This window comes from Ranitomeya variabilis, chromosome 1 (assembly GCF_051348905.1).
Source record: "Ranitomeya variabilis isolate aRanVar5 chromosome 1, aRanVar5.hap1, whole genome shotgun sequence".
In the NCBI taxonomy this organism is placed as follows: Eukaryota; Metazoa; Chordata; class Amphibia; order Anura; family Dendrobatidae; genus Ranitomeya; species Ranitomeya variabilis.
Window position 1 is genome coordinate 280,607,203 of NC_135232.1, and position 18,017 is coordinate 280,625,219.

Below are 18,017 nucleotides of genomic sequence, written 5' to 3' on the forward strand. Positions count from 1 at the left end.
CAGCCATCTTTCTCTGGGTAGTAAAGCACAGCCATATACTTCTGCCCCCCTCCCTCTAGTGTCTCTGGAGCAGGTGCATTCTATGTGCAGCTCTGCTGCTCTCTGGTATCAGCCACCATGCGCATAGCTGGTCAAACCATGTGACTGCTGTTATCAGCACTGACCAGCAGCGTTTCCCCTGCTCCCTCCACCGTCAGTCTCAGGCCTCCCTATCACGTGGACAGCTCCCTGCCTCATATCTTCCTCACATTATATGTGTAAGACCAGGCTGCAGCCTTTGCTCGGCAGCACAATACTTTGCAGTAGGCAGCACTATACTTTGCAGTGGGCAGCAGCACCGTCCCGGAGACGGAATCTCCCGCCTTTTACCTCAGGGCAGGTTTGTTTACAACATGTGCTGTCTAGGTCTGTCACAGGCGGGAGCCAATCAGAGTGCGGGGGTGTGCGGCGGAGGCGGGGCTTGCTGTGTTTCCTATCACACCCTTCTGGTGTCATCCGCGCGCACCTTCACGTGTTCTCTGTACAGACGGCATCCTCATGGCGTGCAGCAAGATGTCCCCGGCCCTACGGCTGGCCGCTAGCCTCAGGTGCCCGCTCACACTGCCAGCACGGAGGAGGTCCACAGCAGCTGCAGCCAAGGCGAAGGAGCAGGCAGCCGTGGAGGGGGCGCAGCCATGTCCACTGGGCTCCCAGGTGGATCACATGGAGAGGAGTGAGAACCTGCTCCACAAGTCTTGCCCTGCTGGCACCATGAATTTTGAGAACACGCAGGAAGCCTATAAGAGTAAGCCCACGTGGGAGCTGCTCCGGAGTATGCTGGTGTTCTGGCTCTGCTCTGTTGATGCCCTTGTTGACCGGAATCAGCAGGTAAGATGATGCCAGTGGGAGCCCACAGCTGCCATTCTGCCTCGTCGGTCGCGCTGCCTCTAGTCGGTCGCGCTGCCACTAGTCGGTCGCGCTGCCACTAGTCGGTCGCGCTGCCACTAGTCGGTCGCGCTGCCACTAGTCGGTCGCGCTGCCACTAGTCGGTCGCGCTGCCACTAGTCGGTCGCGCTGCCACTAGTCGGTCGCGCTGCCACTAGTCGGTCGCGCTGCCACTAGTCGGTCGCGCTGCCACTAGTCGGTCGCGCTGCCACTAGTCGGTCGCGCTGCCACTAGTCGGTCGCGCTGCCACTAGGGACATGTCAGCACAGTGAGGATCATCACATCATCAGGCCAGGTGTCATGTGTGCAGGATATGGAAGCTGGGGAACATTTTGCCCCACCACCCATCAGTCACCAATGGTAGAAGCAGTGGCAGCTCTTCAGGGTAAATGGTGGTAAAAAGATACAAAGTGGCCCTAACTAAGATCATAGGCCGGAACACCGCAATCCATCATAAAGGGCTTTCTCCACTCTATCCCGGTGTTGTCATATAATTCTCATTAATAGTTCCAATTTGTGACACTTTCCGTTTATCTGCTTCCGGATTGTGACGTGGAACAGGCGCAGAACTCATTAGCGTCGGGCTGATTAGCGCACTGAACGCCCCCTGTTTCGGCAGGACCTGATCAGAGCCCATTTTTGGCTTCTGTGCGCCGGTGCTTCATCCATTCAGAGATCTTCAGCCATGAGGCGATAAAATCCAAAGTGTATTGGAAAATGGCGGATATATCAAAGTGCTGCCTTTTATAATGACTTCATATTACAAGGGGAAGTCCTTACTCCTATTAGCCCAACAGCACCAAACCTAATCCTTAATAGTCCCCCGGCCTTGTCTCCACAATACAATGCCGCTGGCTATGCCTGCATATTCAGAAATATAAGAAATTGTATTGTGATGTGATCCTCTAATTCCTATTGATGAGGCACAAGCTGTAGATCTTAGGCTTTGTGCACAAGATCCGGAACTTGCAGCGCTTTGGACTCAGCGTATTTTCTCTGCATCCGAAATGCCGCATGTGTTCATTGAACCGTGTGGATTTACCCCACAGTACATTTCTATTGATTTCTGTTAAGTATCCGCATGAGAACTTTACATGCTGCAGCCCTGAAAGACGCGCTGCAGATCGGTCTCCGCGGGTGCACATTCATGAACCGTGGACATGAGATTTCTAGAAATCCCATCCACTGTGCTGTAACATCTGGGCGCTGCGGTTTTGACGCTGTATAAATATGCAGCAATACATTATAGCTGTCATAAAATAGGGCGTTCACATGCATGGCTAGTGGCTTCTGTCATGATCCTGAGGGCTTGTACACACCACCGTATTTTGGATCCGAGTGCTCTCTGGGTAAAAGTGGGAGAGCACTTGGACCAATCTTATTCAATGGGGCAGAGCAGACGAGCTATTTATTATTTTTCTTCACTGACTGAATCAGCGAGTAAAAAAAAAATAGCATGGATCAGTTTCTATCATAAATCAAATGACCCACCCATCCAAATGTGTGGATGCGCAAAGAAAAAATTGTCTGCCATATGGAGCCACAGTACAGCGTCTGATGTTTGCAGATGCCATTCTGTAACATAGGAACTGTAAATGATTATTGGCATATGAGTAAAAAACTTGTTCTACGCAGATGACAAGTGAGAAAAAAATTGTCATGCCTTTCTGGATGAAATTTTACGATTTTTCTTCTACGCTCGTGTTAACCTAACCTCATTTTGTGACCATACACTAAGCTTCAGATGTCCGTGAGATGGGGTTCAAGCACAGACTGGACGAGGATCTCCAGACCTGAACCTGGTAGCCTCCTATATGCCTATGGGGCTGGAGTGTTTGTCAGGAGGCCCAAAGGCGTCTGAAGCGGCCTTTACGGTATATTCGCACCTAAATCTTTTTACCTGGATTTGACTGAGAAAAAAAACAATTTGTGTTTTGGGAATTTTGATTCTGCATCGGTTGATGCTACTTATCTTGGCCAAAAAACACCATGGGTCCCATGGGATTTTTTGCAGGGCTGTGGAGTCGGTAAGCCAAACCTCCGACTCCTTAATTTCCATGACTCCACCAAAATGGGCTCCGACTCCACAGCCCTGATTTTTTTTTTTTTTTTTTTTTTTTTTTTGGCAGTAACCTGCATAGGCAGCAAAGGGTCATTGATGTGGATTTTAGAACAGATTTGCTCTAAAATCCCCACTAGAGACTCCATTTGAGCATATCCTTTTGATCACGTGCAATCGTCAACGGTTGAGAGAACCGTGGTCACAAGTATCCAAATCACATGTGACGAGCGCCGAGAGTGTACAAACAGCAGAATCCTACCAAGAACATTACACACTGGTAGACTCTCCACAAAACTATATCATTGTCCTGGACATCCCCTATTAGACTTTATCATTTGCTGGGTGAGCCCCCATTGCTGTACTCAGTGATTTTCCCAGTTTTCTTCGGTGCTGCCAGTGTATGTTTTCGGTATATGAAGGTCCAAATAAAATACAGATTTTCATAAGAATCCATACATTTATGTTTCATGATCCTTCTTTTTCGTTCTCTTTGAAGATTCTCCAATTATCAAGAAAGCTTCTCGGACAGACCGTCTTTGAGGCAATGATGAAGATGACTTTCTATGGACAGTTTGTTGCCGGAGAAGACCAGGAATCCATTAAGCCGCTTATAAGACGCAACAGAGCGTTCGGTGTGGGGTCCGTGTTGGACTATGGTGTAGAAGAAGATCTTACCCAAGAGGAGGCAGAAAAGAAAGAAATTGAGTGAGTGTCTTTATAATTGTTGTAGTTCGAACCAAAAAACGGTTCTTTGTTGCCTTTTCTGCAGAGCTCTACTACTTTCACCATGTTTGGCCATAAAACGTAGAAGTGTGAAAAGAAGACAAAATCCAGTACGCCTTCAATGCAGCATATATCTGGCAGATTTCCATCGGGATTCTTTGATAGTTCAACCACCCCAAAATGGGAAATCACACAAAAAATGGTGTACCTTTTTGTGTTTTAACTAAAACAGGCACCTCTATAACATGAGTATACATTTCCACCTACTTGGTTCCATTCCAAAAGATAAAAGAATCAAGCTGACTAAATCTGTCATCAGGGTTATTTTTTCTAATCTGAGAACAGCATCAAATAGGGGCAAAGATTTTGATTTTAGCAATTTATCACTTTCTGAGATTATTGCTGTAGTTTTATCAGCTGCACTCTGCTAGTTGTATCAGTGCCCATTTACTCCACCCACACCATTGACTGACTGCTTTGTCTACACTGTGCATAGGCATAAAGCCACCACCATTCAATAGTGGGGGAGGGAATAGCCAAAGCTCATCAATATGGAGGTCTACAAAGCAGAAGCTTATCAATGAAAAGACTGAAGGTACATTTACGTTTTAAATAGTGATGAGCGAATATACTCGTTACTCGAGATTTCTCGAGCACGCTCAGGGGTCCTCCAATTATTTTTTGGTGCTCGGAGATTGTCTTTCTTGCCGCAGCTGAATGATTTACATCTGTTAGTCAGCATAAGTACATGTGGGGGTTGCCTGGTTGCTAGGGAATCCCCACATGTACTTATGCTGGCTAAGGCTACTTTCACACTAGCGTCGTGCACTGCACGTTGCTATGCGTCGTTTTGTAGAAAAAACGCATCCTGCAAAAGTGCTTGCAGAATGCGTTTTTTCTCCATTGACTTGCATTAGCGACGCATCGCCACACGTCGCAACCGTCGTGCGACTGTTGCGTCGGACCGTCGCCACCAAAAAACGTTGCTTGTAACGTTTTTTGGTGCGCTGTGTCCAGCATTGAAATCTCCGAGCACTAAAAATTAATCGGAGGACCCCCGAGAAATCTCGAGTAACGAGTATATTCGCTCCTCACTAGTTTTAAAGATTATTATGGATGATAAATCTTGTTTCACCTAATGAACGTGGCAAACGCTCATTCATCGGGTGATATGATTGTTACGCAGGCGTAAAAATCATTGTTCTCAGCAATGCCACAGGACCTGTGCTGCCCAGAACATTGGCAACCTATGTGCACTGTACTATCTATTACAGACCATTCATCGTTTAGTACCGTCTGCCTGTGAAAACGGGCTTTTAACCCCTTAAGGACCAAGCCACTTTGTAGGTTGACCTTCACAATTATCAAACTTTTTTTATTTTTATGCCCCTAAATCAGAGCGTTGTCACACAAAATAGTTAATAAATAACATTTCCCACATGTCTACTTTACATCAGAACAATTTTTGAAAGTTTTTTTTTTTTCTTAGGAAGTTATAAGGGTTGAAAGTTGACCAGCAATTTCTCATTTTTCCCAAAAAATGTACAAAACCATTTTTTTTTTTTTAAGGACCAACTCACATTTGAAGTGACTTTGGGGACCTATATGGCAGAAAATACCCCAAGTGACACCATTCTAAAAACTGCACCCCCCTCAAGGTGCTCAAAATCACATTCAAAAAGTTTATTACCCCTTCAGGTGCTTCACAAGAATTGAAGCAATGTGGAAGGAAAAAATGAACATTAAAATTTTTTTCACAGAAATTTTATTTTCTCAAGGACTCTGTATACAGAGCCGCCTAGGTGCTAGAGAGCAGAATTTCCCCCCAAGTGACCCCATTTTGGAAATTATACCCCTGCCAAATGTGAATGCTAAAAGTGGTTTATGCACACTGGGGCTCAGAAGGGAGGGTGGCATTTGGATTTGGGAGAGCAAACTTTACTGAATCTCTTTGGGGGCAACGAGCCATTTTGCTTTTCCAGAGTCTTTGTGCTACCAGTAACTTGGAAGCCTCCTATAGTTCTGTTAACAGATGATGGACCTGAGTGGGGGCTTGCTATTTTTGTGGATTGAGTTGATGCTTTTATTGGAAACATTTTTCATAACGTTGGCATCACATTTATCCGGCGCTCTGCACTGAGCACATATTTGGGAGTTTCCATCTACCGTATATACTCGAGTATAAGCCGAGATTTTCAGCCCAAATTTTTGGGCTGAAAGTGCCCCTCTCGGCTTATACTCGAGTCATGATCGGTGGTGGGGTCGGCGGGTGAGGACTGTCATATACTTACCTAGTCCCGGCGATCCTGGCGCTCCCCCCTGCCTGTCACACTGTCTTCAGTGCCGCAGCCTCTTCCCCTGAGCGGTCACGTGGGACCGCTCATTAGAGAAATGAATAGGCGGCTCCACCTCCCATAGGGGCGGAGCCGCCTATTCATTTCTCTAATGAAGCGGTGCCGGTGACCGCTGATAGAGAAAGAGGCTGCGGCACCAAAGACCAGCTGTCTGGGGGAAGGAGCGGGACGCCGGGAGCAGGTAAGTATGACATATTCACCTGTCCTCGTTCCACACGCCGGGCGTCGCGCCATCTTCCCGGCGTCTCTCCGCTCTGACTGTTCAGGCAGAGGGCGCGATAACGCATATAGTGTGCGCGCCGCCCTCTGCCTGATCAGTCAGTGCGGAGAGACGCCGGGAAGATGGCGCCGAGGAGCTGCAAGCAAGACAGGTGAGTGTTTTTTTTTTTTTTTTTTTGTTTTTTTTTATTGCAGCAACAGCTATGGGGCAATAATGGACGGTGCAGAGCACTATATGGCACAGCTATGGGGCAACGGTGCAGAGCACTATATGGCACAGCTATGGGGCAACGGTGCAGAGCACTATATGGCACAGCTATGGGGCAACGGTGCAGAGCACTATATGGCACAGCTATGGGGCAACGGTGCAGAGCACTATATGGCACAGCTATGGGGCAACGGTGCAGAGCACTATATGGCACAGCTATGGGGCAACGGTGCAGAGCACTATATGGCACAGCTATGGGGCAACGGTGCAGAGCACTATATGGCACAGCTATGGGGCAACGGTGCAGAGCACTATATGGCACAGCTATGGGGCAACGGTGCAGAGCACTATATGGCACAGCTATGGGGCAACGGTGCAGAGCACTATATGGCACAGCTATGGGGCAACGGTGCAGAGCACTATATGGCACAGCTATGGGGCAACGGTGCAGAGCACTATATGGCACAGCTATGGGGCAACGGTGCAGAGCACTATATGGCACAGCTATGGGGCAACGGTGCACAGCACTATATGGCACAGCTATGGGGCAACGGTGCACAGCACTATATGGCACAGCTATGGGGCAACGGTGCAGAGCACTATATGGCACAGCTATGGGGCAACGGTGCAGAGCACTATATGGCACAGCTATGGGGCAACGGTGCAGAGCACTATATGGCACAGCTATGGGGCAACGGTGCAGAGCACTATATGGCACAGCTATGGGGCAACGGTGCAGAGCACTATATGGCACAGCTATGGGGCAACGGTGCAGAGCACTATATGGCACAGCTATGGGGCAACGGTGCAGAGCACTATATGGCACAGCTATGGGGCAACGGTGCAGAGCACTATATGGCACAGCTATGGGGCAACGGTGCAGAGCACTATATGGCACAGCTATGGGGCAACGGTGCAGAGCACTAGATGGCACAGCTATGGGGCAACGGTGCAGAGCACTAGATGGCACAGCTATGGGGCAACGGTGCAGAGCATTGTATATATGGCACAGCTATGGGGCAACGGTGCAGAGCATTGTATATATGGCACAGCTATGGGGCAACGGTGCAGAGCATTGTATATATGGCACAGCTATGGGGCAACGGTGCAGAGCATTGTATATATGGCACAGCTATGGGGCAACGGTGCAGAGCATTGTATATATGGCACAGCTTTATGTGGAGCATCTATGGGGCCATAATGAACGGTATGGAGTATCTATTTTTAATTTTGAAATTCACCGGTACCTGCTGCATTTTCCACCCTAGGCTTATACTCGAGTCAATAAGTTTTCCCAGTTTTTTGTGGCAAAATTAGGGGGGTCGGCTTATACTCGGGTCGGCTTATACTCGAGTATATACGGTAAATCTCCGAGTGACGTGACAGATGAAACCCCCCATGGATCCATTCACTACAATGAGGCAGCAGAGTTACTCTGGACTCCATCTGGCCTCTGTCCAGCATTGTCCTTCCTTTCAGAGGTGCACAAAACTAAGGTGGATCGTGTTTTTATGCACGCCTAAAAAGACGGACACCGCCAGATCACAATTCCTGTAGTGTACAGTGCCTCCATCTGCTTCATTATAGGGAATCTTCCGCCGGCGGTTCTGACAGAATGATGGGTTTCGGAGAATTACATGGAAACCCCGGTATAGGCGAAAGTCTAGAACGCAGGATAAATGTGAGCCGAGCCTTACTGCGATCTTTGGGAGGCAGAATGAAAAAATCCACAGCAGGTGAAGAATTGATTTTATTTTTGACGCCATTCTTTGAGCGGTATAAGTGATTTGGCGACTTTATTCTTCGGGTCGGTGCGATTACAGGCTGGGGTACCAGGTTGACATTTTTATTTTTATTTTTTGTACCATTTCGGGCACATGACCTTTTTTTTTTTTTTTTTTTCTCCCCCCCCCCCCCCCCCCCCCGACTTTTGTGGAGGCAGAATGAACAAAAACCATCAATTCAAGAATTTTTTTTTTCTTTTTTCTTCTCCGTTCTCCATGTGGTAAAATTGATAAGTCAGTTTAAGGGTATGTTTCCACGGTCTGGAATGGCAGCACTTTGGACGCAGCAGATACCCGCTCTGTCCAAAGTGCTGTCGGCTTTTGTATACGCTGTGATTCCGCATATGTTTATTATTGTGACTGAGCGTCTCAGCAAGATAAATTGACATGCTGCTGTCTATAAAGACGTGCCGCATGTCTGGTTACGCAGGTCTGCCGCCTGCATCTTTGAACGCATAGTGGAGATGGGATTTAATAAAATCCCCTCCACTATGCTGTAACATCTTGACCCTGCGGATTGGACTCTGCTGCTGTACGCAGCGTCCAATCCGCAGCGTTTCCTGAGCATGGAAACATAATCTTATTCTTCAGGTCCGTACAATTACAGCCCCATAGACAACAAGCTGCCGTACACTGTGTGCTGAGAAACGTCACTTTTTTTTTTTTTTTTCATAATCCGTATTTTGTTTTTCATCAGTCTGCGTTGCAATAGTTCTTGCATGTAATCATACCATGATTTCTAGCCTTTACTACCCACATTTATGATATTTATCAGTGAGCTTTGGGTGCTCATGATTCACTCATTGGATATCCTTTCTTGGCCCACTTTTCTTCTCCCCACAAGATCTGCCATTTTAGAGATCCTTTGACTCGCCATGAGTTGTCAGGCCTTCACGTCTGACTTTGCTTTCCTTATGGCCATATTCCCCTGTATGAGCTTTGACTTCAGAGGGACATTGGTGCTGCTGTTAGCTGCCATACTGGCACTGTGCACAAGCTCTGCAATGTGTATATGACCTTACTACTTACAGACTCCTAAAGTCTCAGATTTTATTGTCCATCCATCACCCTCTGATTCATTGAACGTTAAAATAGGACATTATCATTCTGACATATATTCTCTGCTTTGTGTTGGGCAGGGTTCACTGGTAAACAATGTACTGAACAAATTGTTCCGTCTTATAAATGCCAAAACAAATGTAGGCGGCGGTACTGGCCAAGTCTGTCTTCAGGATTGCAAGCTGAATATTATTTCTAACATTACAGTGCATTGATGCTCTGAGCTTTAAAAGTCAGTGTCCATTTATATAGTCATGGCTGTGGTAATAACATATTTCCAGCAAAATTCATAGCAGAAACTTGTCAGATGGTTTATGACCCAAACAGCCAAAATTTTCTGTTCAATTCCGCTCCTGTACTTTCTAAATAAGTACTTCATAGCCCATACAGATACCTCATTTTGATTGTAGTAAAATCCCCATGACTGTTGTAAGCAGTTTGCAGTCAAAGGATTGTAAACACAGCGCAGATGACTCAGACTTGACAGGTCCTAATCCCTCCCAGTCTACACTGTATTTATTGACTTCTCTGAGGACAGGGAGCATAATCCCAAACCATTTCGTCAACCAGATTAGGTGGGTGTGGAGACATGGGGGGGAACGGGTCCTCTAGTCCACTGGCTCGAGACCACATGGACCAGGCATCATCCCACTGAATCCCTGCTCTCCTTTTACTGTAAGCATAATACTAAGACAACACAGGGTGAGGGTAAAACAGTGTGGCAATTTATTGAACCTCCAACCAACATTAATTTATAGAACCGTCCCAGCAAACACCCAAGATGGTGCACATTAGAGTCTAGCCCTTCCACTGGCTCACCGGGATTAGAGCAGCTGCAACTTTGGGGCTTTCAGGGCCAACTACCCACAGCAGTGGCACCCAGCTTTTGTCGGGAGGTAATGGTAAGCTTAGGAAGCTGACAGGCCATTGATGTACAAGGTCAGGTCACTTGATTGTCCCAACTTTTATTCTTTAAACATCTCTGAGGGTTCAGTGATGGTCAGTGAAGCACCTATGTACTTCTTCAGTTGGAGCCATGATGCCATGGCTCCTGTAATGTAGTCTCGCTAAACCACAGGCAGAGCCTCATTTTTATAGTTCACAACTCTCATTCAGGCATTCCACCACATGCTTGGGGCAAGGTGGAAGGAGGCCATCCCTCACTGCTGGAGTGTTAAAACAACATGCATAGATTGTCCAATTGGTCATCAACATATTAACAAATATTGTTCAATTATCCTGTGCCCTTGTTTCCCAAGGATAGCAGAACAATACTAGGGCTGCAATACTAGGACAGATACTATAACTGAGTGGCCATTCAACAAATGGCAGCCATTGAACATTAATTCAATTGACAACATTCATTCTCACATGAAAAATAGCTCATGTCCCTGGGCCTATTGCAATGTTAATTCTAGATAAGAAGAATAAATGCGGTGTTGTCACAATTGGTATACAAGATTCAGTCAGCATAGAATGACTGTGGCTGCGTCAACGCAAGTGCCGACATGTCATATCGCTAGCGCAGATAGAGCTAGCAGATGCTCTATCTGCGCTATTGGTGACGGACCCGGCAACGCTACAGCCCACTTCCCAGGGTCCGTCACTCAATGATGGCACATCGCGCACATGCGCCCGAAATAGAGCTTAATGGCAGCGTTAACGGACTGCATTACACCGCTTTATGCCGCGGTGTAACGCAGTCCATCTAACGGACTTTTAAAACGTAATGTGAACCCAGCTTAATAAGTCATCACCCATTAGAGTATACATCGAATTTTATTGATGTATTTGAATTCCAAAGGTTCTCTATAGGGTTGAGGTCAGGGGAAGATGGTGGCCACATCATGAGTTTATCTCCTTTTATGCCCATAGCTGCCATAGACATGGTGCATTGTCATGCATGAAGATGATTTTGCTCCTGAAGGCACGTTTCTGCTTTTTATACCATGGAAGAAAGCTGTCAGTCAGAAACTATATACTGGCCGTAACAGCTGTTTATTCAGTCGCCATGACAGCACCACGAGAGAGGGGATCCACCCTTCAGGGACAGGAAACCGACAGACATAAAAGGGCGGCACCTCTCTCCCGCATCAGTTGGTTTCCTGTCCCTGACAGGGGAACCTCTTCAGACAGGCCTTATGAAGAAGGTCGAAGAAATGAAGATAACCCAGTCCTGGCAGGCCGATTCAGGTAGTGGGGGTCCCCTACCTCGGTCTGTCCAGGATGCCGGAAGCACCACATGGCAGGGGAACTGCTGGTGTCTGTCAGCAGAGAGGGCAGCTTTTATTTAAATGCTTGCCTCTTAAGTGGTCCGTCGCCATCAGGTACCAGGTGAGTATATGGAGTCTTCAGCTGTGGCCGCACCCGGGCATCCTCCCGGGGTCAGTCCGCGGCCTGGCGACGATGTGCGCGTCGGTCCGGGCGGCGCTGGCTTCCCCGACCTCGCATCGGCTCGCTCACTGCTGTCGCGACCGGAAGGGGCGTGTCCTGATGACGCTGCTGGGCATGCGCAGTGGGACCGCGCCGGCCGATGAAGTCACTATCGCGTCCGCACCTGATCCAGGTACCCGGCGATTATGCGGTGGGGGCAGGTTTGCAGATGGGCCTTTGGGGGAGGGCGGAGGCCTGTTTATGGTCGGTCTGGGGCGCGGCCCTGGGGGAGGCACTCCAACAGTTAAACATGGTACCAGGCAGATCACCCGGAGCCTTCTGACCCCCATCAGGAGGCGGTACCTTGGGGGTATTTATTGAGGAGTCTGACGACTGCTGAGTGCTTCTGACTCATTGTGATGACGGAGTCGCCGGAGCAGGGAGCACCACTGCCTGACCAGCAGCAGCAGATTCAGCCCATTGAGGAGCCTCGAATTATATCCCAGCTGCGTTCTAGTGGCAGTAGTCACGCTCGTGGAGGCAAGAATATCCAAAAATCGAGGCAGAGCAAGTCCTCAAGCCGTAAAACATCACCGGCTAGGAAGGACCCCCCCCCCCCCACTGATTACGGTACCAATCACTGCTCGTTTGGGTAAGTGATCTACGTGAAAGTTCACTTAGTGATTTCCTGTTCCTCCTTATATTCCCTGTCTCCTTGTTAGGGGAGAAAATGTTCCGCTAAACATAGGGAGTGCGCCGAATGTGGGAAACCACTCCCAGATGGCCATGACAGAAAGCTATGTAAACCCTGCATACAACGCTTAATTGAGGAAGAAGCCCCTGAACTTACTTCCACTCTAAGGGATATGGTTAGACAGGAAGTTAAAGGTTCTATTAAATCCATGTCCCAGAAAACGGATGTCAGGAGAAGCAAACATATTAGGTCCCCAGTTTCGGATTTGGGTTCGGACTCGGGTGAACTGAACTCTGATTTCTTTCCGTCATCCTCTTCATCCATAGAGACCGACTCCGGTCACTCCTGCTTGCCGCTAGACAGAGTTAACCATCTTGTTAAAGCAGTAAACAACACAATGGGATCGAGGAGACCCAGTCGGAATGCTCCATGCAGGATATTATGTTTGAAGGCCTAGATCGAAAATCCCGAAGGTCTTTTCCGGTGGTGGATAAGATAAATACGTTGATTACAAGGCAGTGGAAAAAAACCCGAAAGGAAAGGTTCGCTTCCACCGGTGTCATGATTCCCCAATGGCATGGGAACATCAGAAACACAAAATAACAGACTAGCCCTCGGGTGATGGAAACTCAAGCTGACCGTGACCTAAATCTACCACACAACTAACAGTAGCCAGGAAGCATTCCTACGGCTGCCTAGATGCCATGCGCCAGCCGGAGAACTAACTACACCTGGAAGAGGAAGGAACAGACCTGGCTTACCTCTAGTGAAATTCCCCAAAGATGATAGTAGCCCCCACATATATTAAAGGTGAGTTCAGAGGAAAAGACATACACAGTATGAAGGTAGATTTAGCAAAGCGAGGTCCACTTACTAGATAGAGGAAGGATACAAAAGAGGACTTCACGGTCAGCTGAAAAACCCTTTCAAAAACCCATCCTGAAATTACTTTAAGACTCCTGTGTCAACTTATGACACAGGAGTGGCAATTTCAGTCCACAAGAGCTTCCAGTAACAGGAAATGACAAACTGTAAACTGGACAAAAAATACAAAACAAAAAGGACAAGAGTCCACTTAGCTGATCAGCAGACTGGTAGCAGGAACATGCAACTGAAAGACTCAGGTTACAATGATGACCGGCAAGGAAGTGACTGGAGAGCAAGGCTAAATAGGGAACTCCCAAAACTGATGGGAGCAGGTGAGCTGAGGCAGAAAAGAACACACAAGTCTCCAGTACCACCAGCCACCACTAGGGGAGCCCAAAAAGCGGATCACAACACACCGGCATTTAAGAGGAGATATCCATTCGAGGATGAAGCTTCGTCCTCATGGGACAAGGCTCCGAAACTGGACGCAGCAGTGGCCAAGGCGTGTAAAAGGACCTCTCTTCCGTTTGAAGATCTAGGAAATCTAAAAGATCCGCTAGATAGGAAGGCTGATGTTTTCCTGAAAGGGGCTTGGGAAACATCAGCAGGATCCCAAGACCAGCAATTGCAGCCACTTTCAGAGCACAGTCACTGATGGTGTGGCTTGACCGCTTAGAGCAGTGTTCCTCAAGTCCGGTCCTCAAGAGCCACCAACAGGTCATGTTTTCAGGATTTCCTTAGTATTACACAGGTGATGGAATTATTGCCTGTGCAGGTGATGCAATTATCACCTGTGCAATACTAAGGAAATCCTGAAAACATGACCTGTTGGTGGCTCTTGAGGACCAGACTTGGGGAACACTGGCATAGAGGATCAACTCAAAAATAAGGCTCCCAGGAATGAGATCCTATCCTCCGACCTATAATTCAGGAGGCGGCAGCTTTTCTGTCAGACGCATCAGCAGATTCTGTTAAATTAGCCGCCAGATCTTCAGCCCTTTGTAATGCAGCCCGTAGAGCTCTATGGATTGATTAAATGTTGTCCAGGAGATATGCAAACCAGATCAAAACTGTGTAGCATTCCATGTGAAGGGGCACATTTATTTTGACCAGTTCTTGATGAACAACTATTAGAAAAGGCAGGCGATAATAAGAAATGGTTCCCTTACCTAGGAAGACCCTCTTATAGACGGGATTACAATAAAGGATGGTTTAGCCGCAGAAGGTCGAATAGAGAGACACAGATATGATAGTAATAGCAGGAAAGGTAGAGGATATATGTTTAATACCTCTCGGGACTATAAAAAACCCCAATGACTGCTGGACCAGGTAGGGGGAAGGCTTTCAGCCTTCTATCCTGCCTGATTACAAATTTCCAACAGTCCATAGATTCTTAGCGTTATTGAAACAGACCTAAAGTTTGCGTTCCAACGGATTCCTCATGATAAATTTACTTTAACACCCATTCGTTCTTCTGCAGAACAATTGGCACTAGAGTCGGAAGTTCAGGAACTTCAGAAAAAAGGGGTTCTGATTAAAGTGCCCGTGGTACAAAGAGGTAAAGGGTTCTATTCCCCTCTCTTTCTGGTCAAAAAACCTGACGGATCTTTTCGTACCATCATTAATTTGAAAGGCCTGAATAAATTTTTGCTGGTCCCGTCTATTAAAATGGAATCTGTAAAGATGGCAATAAAACTTCTCTTTAACAATTGCTTCATGGTTGTCCTAGATCTGAAAGACGCCTATTATCACGTCCCGATACACGTAGATCACCAACAGTTCCTTAGGGTGGCGGTTTCACTAAACGGCTCAGTACAGCACTTACAATATCGTGCACTACCCTTCGGAGTCGCGGTTGCACCCCCGGGTGTTTACTAAAGTCATGGTAGAAGTTATGGCACATCTTCACAAACAGGACATATTAATAGTTCCCTACCTAGATGACTTACTGATTGTGGGACATTCAGAGTCACATTGCAAAATTCAAATGGAGAAAGTGACATCCGTGTTACACAAATTGGGGTGGATTATAAATTAAAAAAAATCTTGTTTACAGCCTTTAAAAGTTCAGGAGTTTCTGGGTCTTACCATAGACTCCAGTCGGCAGGAGTGTCGTCTGCCGGATTCAAAAGTGGATGGTATCCAACGACTAGCGACCAGAATGATTAATAATCCATCAGTCTCTGTAAGAGGGGCGATGTCACTATTGGTTTCACTCACATCGTGTATTCCGGCGGTTCTCTGGGCTCAATATCATACCAGAACACTACAGTGGGACATTTTACAGAATTCCCGTTGCCTAAAAGCTCATATTGACAGTAAATTTTGATTGTCTGTTAAATCCATTCAATCACTATATTGGTGGACGCATGTACCAAATTTACGTAGGGGGGTTCCCTGGACAAATCATATAACTCGGATAATAACTACAGATGCTAGCCCCAGGTGATGGGGGTACACTTGGAAAGTAGTTGGGTCCAGGAGCTGTGGTCTCAGTCCGAACAGAGTTTGTCATCCAATCTAAAGGAGTTATTAGCGGTAGAATGCGCTTTAAGTAGTTTTCTTATACCCCTACAGGGTCGGCACGTCAGACTTTTCTCTGACAACCAGGTAACCGTAGCCTACATTAACCATCAAGGAGGTACTCGGTCCGGTTCATTAATGGAGGTCACGGATCGTGTTTTTCAGATGGCTGAAAATTTACTATCACTCACGGCTCTTCACATAAAAGGGAAGTACAATATCATGGCCGACTATCTAAGCCGCAACCAACTCAGACAGGGAGATTGGATACTAAACTCCTCCATCTTCAGTCAGATCATACAAATGTGGGGGATGTCCAGACATAGCTCTCTTTGCCAACAGATAAAACTGAAAGCTACATCGATTCTGCTCCTTAAAACCCAGAGACAGTCCGTATGCGGTAGACGCTCTTCTAATTCCATGGCACTTCAATCTCGCCTATGCGTTTCCCCCTCTGAACTTAATTCCAATAGTTATGAGGAAAATATGGGCAGATGGGGCACGAATAATCCTGATATCCCCGTTCTGGCCCAGAAGATCATGGTTTCCTTGGCTGAGGAAGATGTCCATTTCCCAGCCATGGATTCTTCCAGAAATACCAAATCTCCTCTCCCAGGGGCCAATCCTCCATCCACAAGTGGCCAATTTACATCTAGCGGCGTGGAATTTGAAAGGTCGTTACTAAGGGGGAGGAGTTTTTAAAGGGACCTGGTAAATACATTACTTAAAAGTAGAAAAGACTCTACAACAAATATTTACGTCAGGATTTGGAAGAAATTCTTATCAGTTTCAGAGACACGGATTGGTCAGGAACCCTGTATTAACCAAATTTTAGAATTCCTGCAAAAAGGATTAGATATGGGCCTAGCCACAAGTACGCTTAGGGTTCAAGTACCGGCTCTAGGGGCACTATTCAATAGAAATTTGGCCAGCAATCATTGGATAGTCAGGTTCTTCAAGGTGGTTACAAGGTCTAGACCAATCATTAAACTAAAAGTAGTTCCATGGGACCTAAATCTTGTTCTCTCAGCTTTAACGCACGCTCCATTTGAGCCTATTGATGATGCCCCGATCAAAATTCTATCCTTAAACAGCTCTCTTGGTTGCACATACATCCGCGAGAAGGATTAGTGATATACAAGCTTTGTCCAGACAGCCTCCGTACATGCAGTTTAGGGAAGATAGTTATGAGACCTGATCCTCTTTATCTTCCAAAGGTAGCTTCAAAATTTCGTAGGTTACAAGAGGTTGTTCTTCCCTCATTTTGTCCTAATCCCACTAATGACAAGGAACATAAATTTCATACTTTGGATGTTAAATGATGTCTTCTTAAATATATTTCAGCTACAAACTCTTGGAAAAAAGAGAATTCCCTATTTATATCCTTCCAGGGAGTTAGAAAGGGATTTAAAGTATCTAAAAACACACTAGCTAGATGGATCAGGGAGGCAATATCTCTGGCTTATACAGCAGGTGAGGGTAAGGGAGCATTTCAACTCCGTGCGCACAGGAAAGGGAGTCCCCAGATTAATTAACCATGTGAGAATATCATGAGGGAAATGCTCAAGTGTTGTGTTTTGCAGGATTAGAAAAATCTCCTTACCACAACAAGGAGGAGATCTACACCGTCTTCTATTGAAAAAGAGAGGCGAGGTGGATAATGCGCGCAGGCGCATTGGGACCTCTCGCCCTCAACGAGAAGATAGATATGTCTGTTTTCCTGTGAAATAATAGCGGCAATTTATAGCTCTCATGTGGCGCGGTGTTTATTTGTAATGTTTTTAATTTATGTGTTATATGTTGTTCACACTTATATTCTGATAAATGGTGGTTTATCCACTATGACGTTATGGTAAGTGGGAGGAGTTGAATAGACTGCGCAGGTAAAAGAACCCTCCCTACTTACTTTCATCGTCAGGACCCGTTGAAGTGCTGTGTGCACGAAACTGCCGTCGTCCGTTTGTTTCCACATCCCTCCCTGCTGTATTGTTGTATGTCCGAATAAAATTGTGACAATTCTACTTTGGTAAGTGCGCTCCACTTTTTTTGCTTCTCCTATCGACTGTTGTGGATTCCTTTTTTTGGATGCAGCACCCAAGTGATACACGGGGAAATGTTATTACGGCTATAACAGCAAAGAAGGGTTTGAGATACCAGAGTCTAACGAATTGCAGCAGTGCGGAGGTGGTTTTTTTTTTTTTTTTTCTTGTTTTGGTTTCAAAAAGTT

At 46.6% G+C, this 18,017-nt stretch overlaps 1 protein-coding gene across 2 annotated transcripts in view; it reads left to right on the forward strand.

Annotated features, from left to right (window-relative positions):
- Positions 1–469: 469 nt before the first annotated feature.
- Positions 470–18,017, forward strand: part of PRODH (proline dehydrogenase 1) — a 166,484-nt gene continuing 148,936 nt past the window's right edge. For both annotated transcript variants that reach the window (XM_077294972.1, XM_077294963.1), the window contains exons 1-2: positions 470–867; positions 3,483–3,691. In XM_077294972.1, the coding sequence (XP_077151087.1) occupies positions 538–867; positions 3,483–3,691 (539 nt within the window). In that variant the 5' untranslated portion in view covers positions 470–537. The remainder of the gene's footprint in view (positions 868–3,482; positions 3,692–18,017) is intronic.